General features: G+C 38.8%; 1 protein-coding gene across 1 annotated transcript; it reads right to left on the bottom strand.

Annotated features, from left to right (window-relative positions):
• Positions 1 to 3,588: 3,588 nt before the first annotated feature.
• LOC113666456 (uncharacterized) lies at positions 3,589 to 7,744 on the bottom strand. Its single transcript, XM_027182250.2, has 2 exons — positions 7,596 to 7,744; positions 3,589 to 4,505 (listed from the first exon to the last, which is right to left on the bottom strand). The coding sequence occupies exons 1-2, from the start codon at positions 7,623 to 7,625 to the stop codon at positions 4,230 to 4,232; spliced, it is 306 nt and encodes a 101-aa protein (XP_027038051.1). The 5' UTR covers positions 7,626 to 7,744; the 3' UTR covers positions 3,589 to 4,229.
• Between the last annotated feature and the right edge of the window lie 6,492 nt (positions 7,745 to 14,236).

Here is a 14,236-nt window from a genome sequence, read left to right as displayed (position 1 = left end):
TTTTTGTTACTGTTGCTGTTTTAATTTTCTGCACATGTCAAAGTTCACGATCAACGGGAATAAACCAAATCACCAAACTGCTTAACTTCTTTTCAATATCTGGTCTTCAAGGATACAAATAATTGAGCCACGATTACTTTTTGTATAGTATGTGCTGGTCTCTAAGTTCAAGATTTTTCCCCTTTCCAGAGCGTTCCTATATATCCGTTTCTTACAAATGTTTTCGACGCCCTTCTTAAGTACAAGATGTAGAGACGTAAGGCGAGCAGGCGGACACACGCCCTTAATCATGTCTGCTGTTGAGTGTTTGTGGGCGAAAAAAAATTTATTTGTGTTGAGTTTCCATCAACCGGCTCACGGAATTGTTAAACTGTAGTGATCTGTTTTTCATTTTATTTGGATGGCCTAATCCATCATATCTATTGTAACTTCCTCCTCTGTGTGTGTTGGAAATAAAACTGAAACGTGCTCATGAACTTCGCATGCGGAAGAAGACAATGTCGGCTTCCTTTACCACTGCACCGACGGTTGTTTAGTAAATTCACGCGACTGAGATCGAAGTTTCTTTTTTTCCCACGAGTTGTGCAGTAACAGCAAGATCTATTTTCAAACCACTTGAAAAACCATAAAGCCTGATATGGTTCTTTGAGTGGTAGGCGTCAAGTGCTTTGATTCTAAAAAGTAGTTTTCACAGCTCAAAACACTTACAACGTATTGATTCTTGGCTGTCGTTTTTTCACAGAGGTTAGAAATATCCACGTATTGTTTGCGTTTGGCTTAATGCTCGACCATGCTAAAATAGGTCAATTCAGAGTTGTTTACTATAGCGCAGTCAGGAGCTTCAGTGCTGATATCAGTCTCTTCACCGAAGATTTCTTAGTCGTACGTCGGCACGCAACGATTATTATGCCACTCCGGAGTTTTCGCATCTTTGCGCGAAACTGGGTACTGGTTTGAATAAAAGGACTGTTATAGACCGGCTGATTGATCTATGGAACATTTAGAAAGCTTGGGTACAAATCGTTGAGAAGTAACATCTACGCTATTCATGGTTGTCCCCGATCTGTGCGCAAGGGTGGTTCTGTGGTTAATTACCCTTCTAGTTACTCCATATATAGTCGATCTTGGTATCGTAAATAAACATCGTCACAAATATTTAGGAGGAAAAACTAATCATCCGGAACAATAAAAATTTGGTTTAATGTAAAAATTTCTTTTTTCCCTTAAGTTAGAATAATCACTTTAATATGTTGCTGTTGTTGACTTCATCTCTATTTGTGCGACAAATTTACTTCAAAACAAACACAGAGCACTATCGATGTTATTTTCCACAAGCACTTATGTAGGTCAATGGTCCTTGATCGATATTCAAGGACGGATTAATCCTGACACAACATAATAGAGGACTGCTGTAATATTGTAAAAATACACGCTAGAGATTTAAAAAAAAAATAAGCATCACCAAGACATCTGAGCCAAAAATAGCTCTGGGTGCAAGTGCAAGTTGGCACGGAAATACGATGATCTATCGCAATTCCTGTTGTCAATCAGATGACGCATTGCAACTACAAAAAATGCATTTCAGCTATAAATTCCTGTCATTGCTTTAAATAGTTCTTTATATTTGTTGTCGTATCAAGAAAGGAAAAAAATATTAGAGAGAACGGATAACTAAAAGTGAACAACAGGAAGTCATAGGTGTTTGGGTCAACTTGAATCTGATTACGTCAAAGCGAGCCATTCAACAACAAAATGACGTAATAGCTTGTTGGTGTGAGCCCGCCGGCCTATCCTCTTACACGTCAGCTGCACTTCATTAACATCACGGTCTTCTTATGAAAATTTCCACTTTTAAAACTGTTAAATAAAAAGATTCTTGCTATGTGGAATATTCAGACCTCGCCTGAACCTTTACACGCATTACCACTTTAAAATAATCAAGTTAAGAATCTTTACTAATCAGTTTTCTCTCACTATAGTTACTAAATTTATCGAAATTTTCCGAACAAGGGATCAAAATCGTTATCTTAACCATTTAAGTCGGATGATTTTCATCTAATCACTAAGGAAGCTTAAAGGATAGGAAGTAGAGAACACTTGAGAAGGCATGCACTAGGAGAGGAACTTGTCGTTTCAGCCCTCTCCTCCCCGCCGGTACATACCCTCAGGGAAAGACATAAATGAAGAGGCAGAAGATCATGAACATGTCTGTCACTTGCTGATGTCAATCCACGATCCTTAGATGTTATTTTTTATAAGCTACACTCACTCTAAGCATATTGCTTACAACTTTAAACTAATCGCGTTTACCTTGTTTGCCCTCTGCCCTAGAGGAGACAAGACGGAAGTGTACCCGGAGGTCACCGGGTTGAGCACTTTTTATGGACTGATAATGTGACGCATGTGTAGATGAAAGGCTAAAACCAGGAACAATTTATTTTTTATTTTTTAACATTTACCTTTTTTAATGTTAACTTTGTCTACTTTGTCTCAAAACTTTGGCATTTCCTCTGTTAACCGCTTCCCATGTCCATTGTCAAGAACTGGGTCTGGCTCAAACGTAAGCAAATAAAGCAATACGTCAAAAGCAATTTTATCTGGCTAGAAAAGACCCAGACAGATTAAACGGCACAGGAAGCTGAATTTTGTATTTGTTATTTGCCTACTGCCAGGAAAGGCGGGAGAACATAGTACAGGAAGCGGGAGATCTTTACCCCTACCCCTACCCTACCCCAGCCCTACCCCACCCCCCATCTTTAATTGTATCATTTCGGCACTTTCGCTCCTTAGTCCCTTCTCGACTCTAATATATGCATATTCTTGTATTATTTTACCGTTTTACCGTTTTGTTTCTCAGCTATGGATGAAATGTGAAAGGCGTAACCCCACTTTCAATTACATCTGTCTCTCACGGAAAGTAATTACCGCCGCCGCAGTGATTTACTTAGCAAAGTAGACACGAAAAGATGCGTGTTTTAAATTGGATTGATAACCCTTCACTACACCAAAATATCGGCCCGGCTTTCAATTGCATGAGCGTGCATTTTCAACTTATCAGCGCCTTCTCAATATCTTGCCTTCTGCGATAAAACCGGTAGAGTGTGATAGAGCGTCACAAATGACTTTCTAAACATCTTTTGTTTTCTCTTCGAGTACTTTAAAGGATTTTAATTCCTTTGTGTTCTTCACTTTCATGTAGCGGCTAAGAACACACACGCAAGTTGCGAAGGAAAGCGCGATTTAGTCTTTTATCTCGAGTGGGACGACTAAAATTATGCGTCACCGAGAGACTCGACACACCAATCTCGAGTTCAGTCATCGAAAAATCGAATTTAAGCGATCGTGCTGTGATACGCAATCAGATGAACAAATGCAAGTAGGAGGCCCATTACGTTAATTTTATCCTCTTTATCTCACTTTTTCTTTCTTAAAATGTTCCCGGAAAAGTTCATTTTTCCTTATATCTCTCGAGTTGTCGAGCGACCAACAAATTACCATCACAGAGCTGTCAGATAAGCTTTGTAACGTCTCACAATAAATTCCATTTATGGCGAAACTCCCTCGTTACAATAAATGGCAGCTGCAAAGTCAGTTTTATGCAAATATTTTATTTCAGTTCGAATATTACAAGTCTACTTAGGCAAATTCACATTAGTCAATAAATTTTTTTCTTTTGTCACGCACACGCAAACTAAAAAAAATTAATTTTGCTCTAGTGTGCTTTCTTCGTTTATTTCTCATGGCGTCTTAGAACTATACAAAAATATGGTAGTTTTCTTAAATTAAAAGTACTTTTTATATTATATTTACACAACGTGGCATATCTTTGCCTGCCAATTTTTACTCGACACAATAGCAGGATTTTTCACACATTTTGGGTAGGCGATATTTGAATATTTGAACACTCTTACCATTGTTCACCTCTGCGGTTTCGTCCATGAATATTATGCTAAAGATTTGAACAATTTGCTTGAAAATGTTCTTTGCACCTGAAGTCTCATATCCAAGTTGTTTTGCGAAGAGAAAAATATCCAGTTTTCCCTGTAAGATATTTAAATTGGCGGAGTTCGCATAGAACAGTTCCTCAGTCGTTCACTGGTTGCCACAGTGTTTTGAAACATAAATACTCCTCTTAAATCGGTCTATTTACAACAATTTCATTCTAGACCAAATATGTCCATGGTCAAATTGTGGTATTCAGCTTTCTCCTTGACAACAACTCTGACATATTAGGCATGCATGGCCCATGATTTCGCTCGAGAGACGGGAGAATATTGCTGTTGAACGCGATACGCTGCCGGAATCCTACCGTACTGTGCTGCGACGTAGTTCATCTGTTGTTGTCTTCTCCTGAAGAACAAAGTGCGCAGGTCGGGCAGGTCTTGTAACGTATTCAACTGCATTTCAACTATCAGCCTCGCCAAGGCTCCCTCGTCAACACGGTCCATTGAGTCGAAGAATTCTTTCCCCAAAGGTGCACAGTTATCCCGTGTGTATTCAGGCATCTGAGAAAAAAGATTCAGTCCTAAGATCAGACACTCTTTTCCGCGCACAAACCGAACTATTCACACTAAAGAATAACCGTAATCACCCTAAGCGCGGTATTTCGACACATGCCCTTCAAATTCCGACCGTCTTGAAGCTTATTTTTCGTCATCGAAATCATGCAAGCTTAAACTGTCGGAACATTTGAAAATCCGTTATAAAAATGATCTATTTACCTGTGTAAGGAGTTTTAAACTGCTCTAGCACTCTAGGTTAAAGAAACTGCTTGCTCGATGCGCGACCCGCGTGGTTCATAGACGTAGACTGAATGAAATTTCCGTAGCAGGCAGCAAACCAAAATAATGTTTAGATGACACTCTTGAGTAACTATTTACGGTAACTAGCACTGAGAACAATGCTCGGATTGATAGCCGCGATTACAATATTGCCCCATCTATTGTGTTGCTCTAGGCCAGTGACGTCATGCCTTTGAGCCGCCATGTTGTATTACGCACTAAAGAAAGATCGCGGGAAGTCAGACACCACGGAATGCGTTTTAAAGAGCGATTTCGTCATCGACTTTAAAAAAGCACATTTTCCTTAGCTACAAATCAAAACTTGTAAACGTACCTCATCAAAACACTGGATTAGGCTTATGAGACATGTTTGTTGAATACCACCAATGGAACCCACGGATACGTTGCGAGAATTTTTGTGACAAGAACTGTATTGCTGAGTTGCGAGAGGTTGCGACTCTCGCTCACGCGATCAACGATAACTGCATTTGTTCGGGTGAGATGGGCATTCTTCACGTACCCAATGTGTTAGAGAAGACCATTTTTGGTCCTTTCGCGTTTCGGATTCCTCAGGTATTTTAAGAGAAAAATTGAGGCGTTTACAATTGAGCTGCAATTTCCTGAAACGCATACCTTTCTAGTGACAGAAGAAAATATATTACGTAATAAAGATACCGTCTCAATTTATTTCCCGCACGAAAGATTTCATTATTATGCAAAATTACAAAATTGCGATTTATTTCGAATTTTCGTGTTACCTTTGCAAATGAACGATGGGTTTTCAAATTGTTTTACCGCTTAATTCCGCAATGTAATATGATAATAGAAATTTGTCAGCAAGAGTAACTCATTCAGTTCGACATCTGCGTGACATGGCACAACTTGCAAGGTTTAAATTTGATACCCAGTTATGGACATGAAGTACGCTGCAAGCGTCAACTGAGAGATTACATCAAAATACTACGGTCACTTACAGAGGAAAAAGGAAAAACAATTTCAAAATCGATGTTGCCATCTTGATGGTTTAAAGAGAACGACCATTTGTCTGCTAAGATAAGAAATTCGGCTCGGGTGATATTGTTAAACATAAAACATTGAACGATCAAGATAATAGCCTGCTCAAACTCTGGAACATTCCGGAAGAGCTAACGAGAGGCTGATGATGTGGAACGAAGGTCACTGCCTGCTATCCCTCCTCCCCCCCCCCCTTCTAATCCAGAATAGTGCAGAGTTCGTCGGGCACCAGTTTTCCTTTTTCTCCCTTTTTTGCACTTTCTTTCCCTTTTTTTTCTTCCCTCTAAACGCCAGCTGTTGTAATCAGTTAGTACTTTGATAAATATCTAGATGCATTGTAAGATTTTGACCACATCTGATGTTTTAGGTACTAATGTGTTCTTTAGACCGGATCCCATTGTGTGGTTATTCCCGTATCCTTCCATGACTGACGTAAAAGGAGAACTAATCGCGCGGAGTAAGATCACTACTATAGTCGGCTGAATTAATCAGCTAAATTTCTGCATCGCTTTGGTATCGCAGCTCGAAACCGCATTTCTTTCAACAGGAAGATCGGCACTTAAGAATAATCATTTCACGGAATCTCCAAAGCCCTTTGATGTCACGCCACTCCATCTCCTTTGATTGAAGGCTTCAGTGCTCCCGTGCTGACTTGGGGCTCGTGAAATGACGATTTAAACTTAAGTCATTAATATATTTATCTGATGCATAGCTTAACCTTGTTTCAAGCACACAGTTCCCCAGTTATTGTGGACCTAATATCGATCCTATAATCTAATTATTACCCTCGGTCAACTAGTTCATGTCAGTGAAATTTTCGAATAAACACGTTCTTCAGCAAATGGCACAAACAAACTTCATATATATCAAGCAATCAAATTGATAAATAAAATCGACAAATCTTTCTTCGGAATGATACAATGATATATGAAAGAAATTAATTAAACAATTTAATTGCCATCGGACCACCTGAAGGCCCTTGAGGTGCGAAGAAAAAATTCACGCCCGTCTGCGTTTGATTTCAATAATGCCTGTCTCAAGAAAAATATAAATTGACATAATTTATCGACAGAACAGTTTGTGCAAATCCGCTTATATAATTTTCATGCTATCTTCTGTAAATTTTTGCTCAGCACTATTTGCTGGCAGCTTATATCGCCAAGAGATTTCGAAAGACGGAATTGCGCAACGAAGTACTTAACATGTGATGGTTGCGGAAGAACGCACGGCAAAAATTCTTTAGCTCCTCAACTGAAGAAAAATTATTGTAACAAACCTTAAGCTATTGCTTTGATGTAACCAGTTTGCTTTCTGGTATCTTAACTTCGCCTCAATGTGTCTTCGTAAACTTTCTCTTGCTTTTGTCACGAGTTTATGAATATACTGCAGTTTCAAACATCCTCATTATAAACTCGTGACCGTTGGTAAGGCGTGTACTCATCCATCGCATTGTTTCGATGACCTCCGCTGTCAGATTTCAGAAGCATCACGTTTCAAGTCGTTCCCGTCAAAACATGTGGCCTTACAAGGATGTTTCAAAGCCGAGGGCAACTTGAGGTTTCATTTCATTACAACTGATTATACGCGGCTTTTTAAAACTTTTGGGAAATTCTTTGGTGAAAAGAAATTTTAAAGGGACGGACCTGTTGATTGATGTATTTATTTAGCAAACAGCTAAGCACGCCTGTAACTTTTTGCCCTGAGTGCGTTGATCGAACAATCCAGTTTTTTTTTTTTTTATCCCTGTAAGATTTTCAGCTTCAGGAAAATGGACGGTGTAGTCAATAGTAAAGTACTAACCTTCCATATTTGCGCGTTTCTTGGTTCCATTTCGTTTGAACCGTTGAAGCTTCAGTAAAAATCTTTGCAGTGCTATGAATTCAATGAAGGTGGTTGTGACCTGATGTCGACAGAGCAAATCTAGCGATTAAGCTTCAGTCGATTTTCAAATTGGGCAACACCTATTCTCCCTTTATTGAAATCCCATTTCCGGTTTCGCAGATGGTCACGCACAGAGGGTCACGATTCAGCTCAAAACACTCTTTAATTTTCGTTTCTTGAAGTGTAACGTTTTCAAATGTATCAAACTTACGCTACAAGATCAAAAGCCGGTGATTTTTTCCTCTTTCCAGAGAATATATCTCTTCAAAAATTAAACACTTCCAATTTGATTTTCACTTTTGCGCAAAATGTGCACATCTTGTTTCCGGTAACTATTTCCGGTGCATTCGAGGCTTCTGCTACGAAAACATCACCCTTTCCGGTACCTCCTTGTACTTCGACTGAAGCCTCATATGGATTCCCTGGCATAAGATTTTGTTCTATTCTATGAACTGAAGGGAATTAATTTTAGCTGAACGATCTCAATGAATTGGAATTCAGTTCCTGCCCGGACATATCCCCTCTCGAAGAAAAAAAATTTTAGGTTAGATTACACTTTCTAAGTTCTTCTTGATGTTTTTAGTGAATTCTACCTTATCTTACACATGTGAACTCTTGAGAGAATTAAAATGAAAAGAGTGTAAAAGTCTGACATAGCAACGGTTGAAGATAACAGCAGCACGATCGCTTGTTTACATTCTTCGTCACTCGCGCGTCATCTTTTACCACCTGTCACGTAACCAATATTGTTTCCTCTGTACGTGTGACAATTCCTGTGCCGTTTGATGTTAACAGTACCTCAAAAGGCTTTCCTAAGAATGCCTCTTTTTTTCAGCGAAACAAATTATATTTCTCTCTTCCTTCAAATGTCAGATGATCGGTGAATATTTAGGAATTTTCCTGTCAAATTCCACAAGTCACGCAATTTACAAAAGCATTATCACATTTATGGAGGAATTTCACAATTTATGGAAATGTCTCAGGCACGTTTTGCAAATATTTGTTGAATGCTATAAATCAAAAAAGCTTGGGGTACCTCACATAGTCGCAAGTAACGGAGGTAATGTATTGAACGTGCTCACATAGAATAGATCGGATTATTTCTGTCATGTAAACGGGCGCACCCCTCATTTCAATGGGCGGATACAAGGCTGTGTCCATAAATAATCGAGAAATTAGGGCCATAGATCACTCATTCTCTTGATCTTTCGACAACTACATAGATCGTGAGTTTTTTATTTCCAAACAAGGCGAATGCCGTACACATATCACGGTCTGTGAATCTGATCCGATCCGAAACATGCAAGAAAAAAAAAGCCCAGCAAAAAAAGGGAGGGAATTATATTTTATCTTTGTTGCGTGGTTATTTGTTAAACCGAATAAACACAGAGTTAATTTACTAATCGGTCTGAATGAAATTAGTTTGCTGCCCACTGATAAATAATCCTTCTACTGACAAAGGCGTTGTTTCACTTTTTTAGTCAGACCCGCTTAAAATGCTTGTAGTAACCTCAACAGTTAGGTGATAAAGAAAAGAAAGGAAAGAAAAAAAAACCAGATCTTTCCGGAAGGCAACAAAATCACCACAGTTTCCAATTTCTAGGAGGGGTTTGTTTAGTCGCACCAGGAGATGGACTCCTGGCCGCACCCATTTTGATGTGGAAATCAGGCTCGCTCAAATACAGTGACATACTGTAGGTCAATTTATACAAAGTCACTCTCATTTTTCATTCTTAATAAACTGCTCTGTATCTCTTGTTGTCAGGAAGGTAAAATTATAATCTTTCGACTGAATAATTAACTCTTAGGAACGTAACCGCATTTTTGCTCTCTTTGCTGAGAGGAACACTAACATCTGTTTATAAGCGTACCTGCATTTCGTTCGCCTTCCCTGCAGTGGGATTGTGAGCATTCGGCGTTACCGTTTCAGTTGCCTCGGTGGCCAGTTTAAAACAGAACTTGAAAGTAGGGAGCCTTGGAGACTGTGAAAGACAAAAGAAAGATTATCAGGCCTGGCTAAGTTGCGATTTGACCGTTTATAAGCCACTATCACATTATTAGTATTAGGACAATTGTCTTTGTTTTTCAACGAAATATTCAGACAAAACAATTACACCATCCGAGGTTATTTTGTTGAGTGACGAACAGCCAGTTCCTCTGGCACATGTCGTCTTTTCAGGGAATTAAATTATTACGACAAGATTTAAGAATTCCGAGACGTTTTTGGGGGGGATACGGGTACATGGAATTTATTTGATTAAAAACACTGAACTTATTCAAACATTGAAGTAACATTGTCGTGTTTTTCGTCGGTGAACTATTGTTTACTGTCTAAAAAAGGAATTTATATAAGTGAAAAAAGTGAGTTGAACAGTAAATTTTAATATTGGATAACTGGAAAACAGTATTGGCAGATTCTATTGCTTCATACTGCTGTCAAAACTGTATTATTTGCAAATCTGACCCCTGATTCATTCAGGTCAAATTATAACACATAGCGCATCTATAGGCCATGAGCTTGTTACGCACGTGTTCTGCAAGGAAAATGCCATAGCCTATGCATGCAAATGCTTCGCATCTTTTTGCGCTTTTCTCGATAAATTATAAATTTCTGTGGTCACTGATACTATATATGGAAATATTCCTTTACTCTCCTTCAAATAAATTTTCTATTTCCTGGAAGAATTCGTAATTACCATTCAATAATCGAAGATACAGCATTTTCACTCGTAAAGGTGAAGTCCCGGGTCTTCTGGTGTTTCAACCCAGATCCATCTTATTATAATTTTAATTTCCTCGGAGTACTGGCATCAACGCCACATCCCAGCATTCCCCATTAGAATTGACCCCACAGGACTCACAAAAACCTAAATTTTCTAACTTTGTTTGTGTTTTTTTCCAGAATCTTTACCGTTTTAAATATTGATAGATAAAATTTATTATGCCCTTGGCGCGAATTGAATACATTCTCTTGGCTGTGAAGGTAATTGAACAGCTGTAAATTTTCATAACATTTTGCACAAATTTGAGTGCATCGTGGGTGAAACATTCTTTAGCTGATCGGATTAATCGGATAAAGAAATTAGTCTAGGTTTTCTCTTTTATTCTTAACCTTCTTTACAAGTTTTTAATATGATAAAGAACGATATACAAAGCATGTACAAGATCAGTCGCTGAAATAATAGGAGTTCAACACCGCTAATCTTTGACTCGCCTTCCTGGGTACAATAGGTTTAACAAACTTAATAAAACTATCCTCTCATTGTCTGTAATTTAAAAAGCTTATCAGCTCAATTAAGAAGCCGTATTTGCGCACAAATTCACATCAATTTGCTCGAGCGTGTAAGTGGGAAATTCGCGTAATTGGATAAGGAAAAATTCATTCAACTGATTTCGTCAGCCAAATGTTCAGAACGTTGTCGTAAAATCCCAATTCATTCAATTGAGTGTAGTTCCATAGCTCTTTAACAAGAAGAGGTGAGTACTTATCATGAAGCATGCTTCGAATGAACAGGCTAGAGAATAGTATCAGTTTTTCAGCTGTTTTTTATCTGTTTTTCAAGGCGTTTTCTTCGTCTTTGTGGCCGGCTGTTTGTTTTGAGGGAGGGGCGGGCAAAAATATTTCAGAACTAAAAAGGGAGTTAGGAAATTAAGTTTCCTTTGAAATATGTAATCAGACATGTCTTAACCCTTCTCTGATTCCATGCAGATGATTTCTCAGTACAATTATTTGATGGTCAATTTAACCTTATTGTTCAATATTTCACGAACTGTGTCTTAGTGGCAGGCGATGGCAATTGCCGGCCGCCGCGAGACTGGAAAACATTTCTGCCACAGCAGTTCATGTTGTTGAAAATCTTACAAAGGTGTACGCTTAATATCCATTGAGGTAAATGTACTTGTAATAAAGAGTAACCATTTGTCTCACGATGAAGTCACTGTAGATGTCGATCGCGACGTGTCGACTTATCAACTACCATGCACAGCTGTGATTGGCTTGTTTTTTATACTTGTTATTGGCGCACTCGAAGAAATGTCCCCTATCTGTGCCGCATGATTACATAATACATGTGTGTTTGTTTTCTCTTTTTTAACTTCTAAAATCAATATCCCACCCTTTACTCTTAATGTTGTTGAGTGTACTCTAAAATGGATCACCTCTTTTACGATCAGAAAACTGTACTTTGTTCCAAAGCAGGAGGTCCGTTTTGGGCGTGCTCTGAAACAGTGGAAGTCTGTGTCTTAGCGTGTCTGATGTGCTTCTTAGTTATTCATAGGTCTGACAGTCTCGCTGATCTAAACTTCACTGCACTAACAAGGAATCCTGTACTAAAACCACGCCATGGTCGGGTCAACAGCAGGTCGTACTAAAATATAAAGAGTGGTCGTTGCGTAGTCGTCGACATGAGAAATGCGCTTACGTCTCGTCGTAGGCATCGGCGTGGTTGTTCGGATAGAATTGTGACAAATGGCAAAACTGCACGGGAATTTAAACTCAGTGAAGTATGTGGCATATCGGCTTTTGGGATAATTAACTTTTGCCAATACTAGTTTACGAAAAGAAATAAAATCATCGGGCTAATGATAAAAACCAAGAGAATATAAACTGTCTATAATCTCATGTAAAAACATATTTATGATCACGTGCTCCTGTCAGGGCGTATCACTTACATATCTATGGTAAGGATCAGTTAAAAGGCACAAATATGCACCACAGGGGTGTTACAACAAGTCATAAGGTTAACTATCATTCATAGCTACCATACTGCATGGTAATGGTCTCGAGTATCCGAGACAACTCTTCCCCCCCCCCCCCCCGAGTTAAACTAACTCTTTACTTCTTTGTTTGAAAAATTCAACCAACCGTTCACACAAAAATGGTGAATGCGTCTCGAGGGGGGGGGGGAAGACAACTCGGCAGGAGGGTCAGGTGGGACAACTTTTTCTCATATAAAAGGGGACAGCTGTTGCAACTCACTACTCCATGTAAACGCTTGGTAAATTTGTCTGGAGAGGAAAGAGTTGTCGCAGATACCCAAGACCATAGCAATAGGGCCTTAGAGCGAAAAACACATAGGATTATGAAACACTTTACCAGGTTCATGGCTGCTGCGGTTATTTTATACTTCATCGTCATTACAAATGTCGCCTCAGTGCGCATGCCATAGCTTTAAAATAACATATGATCACGTGCGTCATGATGGCCACATCCCGCAAGTGCTCAATACTTGTATCGCGTCAGTAGAGCATATAAAAGCCATATCTTAGTATTGCGGATGAAAACGTGAATATGAAAGCGATCTTATCAGCAATAAACACTACTTTAGCAGTGATGAAAATAAGGCCTGAAAAATATTCATTCATTTATGAAAGTCATATATTTGAACTTCGGTTCAAATATATGACTGCGATACCGATTTTCAGTATTGCTCAAATATATAACTCCCGTACAGGCCTGAATTTCCTGAACTTCTGCTCAAGAAGATCGCTTTCATATTCACGACTTTCAGTAACTTAGTTACTACGTTTCAGCCTTCAGCTGTCTTCAGAAAGATCGCTTTCATATTCACGACTTTCAGTAACTTAGTTACAACGTTTCAGCCTTCAGCTGTCTTCAGGTGGAACTTAAAGCTAAAATTTTATCTAGAATATTTTGCTTTTTTAACTTTGAAGTTTGAAACTTCTATGTTAAAAAATTAAGATTTAAAAAAAACAAAAAGTCCTCCAGAGGATTTCGAGCCTTTTATTATTCTTTTACTTCAATTTTGTTACAAGTTCCACACAAGCGTCGTATCTAAAGCGCTAGAATTTGGTTCCTGTAGCACATCTTTGTATTTTCATGTACTAACACAATAAAACACTGTAGCCTGTTTGGATCCTTTCATTGGGAGTCATTTGTTTGGTCCACCATTTTTGTCCTGTCTTGCCAAGATTTTAGATTCTAAAGAGCTCAATTAACTTTCGTAAATTGTGTTCAAATGTGCCCAAAATTTAACTATGGTCGCCGCCATTTTGCAAACAGCCTAGTAACCTGGCTGCACACGTCACGACTCAACTGGCAGGGTTCACAAACATCTGTTGTGTTGGTGAAAGAAAAAGAAAAAGAAAATCACCATTTGTTCAAACAGATCGCCAAGGGAAGGTTAAAACCGTCCTGGTTTCTCGTTAAGATCCAAAATAGTGGTCTTGGTAGTAAAATTGTAAGCTCATTTGAGGGCAATTTCGAAAGGCTAGGTTACCTGGTTACTCTTTCGAATCCCAAAACATTCAGACATACTTTCAATGGTTGAGAGGAAAAATAGTCTAGTTTATGGCGCTTACTTCCCCTTTACATGCGTCTCGTTGCGATATTTCAATTGGCTTTTTCGGCCTTGAAAAAAAACGTCGTTATGGCTGATCGCTGAGGCGATCATAAAACCTCTAAAATTTGCCCCGTAGCTCAGTTTGTAGTGGCGCCAATCTAGTGCCTCAGAGGCATGGGTCAGAAAAACTGTCGGAACATGAATTTTTCAGGCTTCTTTTCTGCATTTGCTTTTATTGTAGTCTAGCTACGAGGATCA

Source organism: Pocillopora damicornis, chromosome 8 (genome assembly GCF_964200805.1).
Source record: "Pocillopora damicornis chromosome 8, jaPocDami1.2, whole genome shotgun sequence".
NCBI lineage: Eukaryota > Metazoa > Cnidaria > Anthozoa > Scleractinia > Pocilloporidae > Pocillopora > Pocillopora damicornis.
The sequence above is the reverse complement of the archived record's forward strand: the minus strand, read 5'-3'. Positions and strand labels throughout refer to the sequence as shown.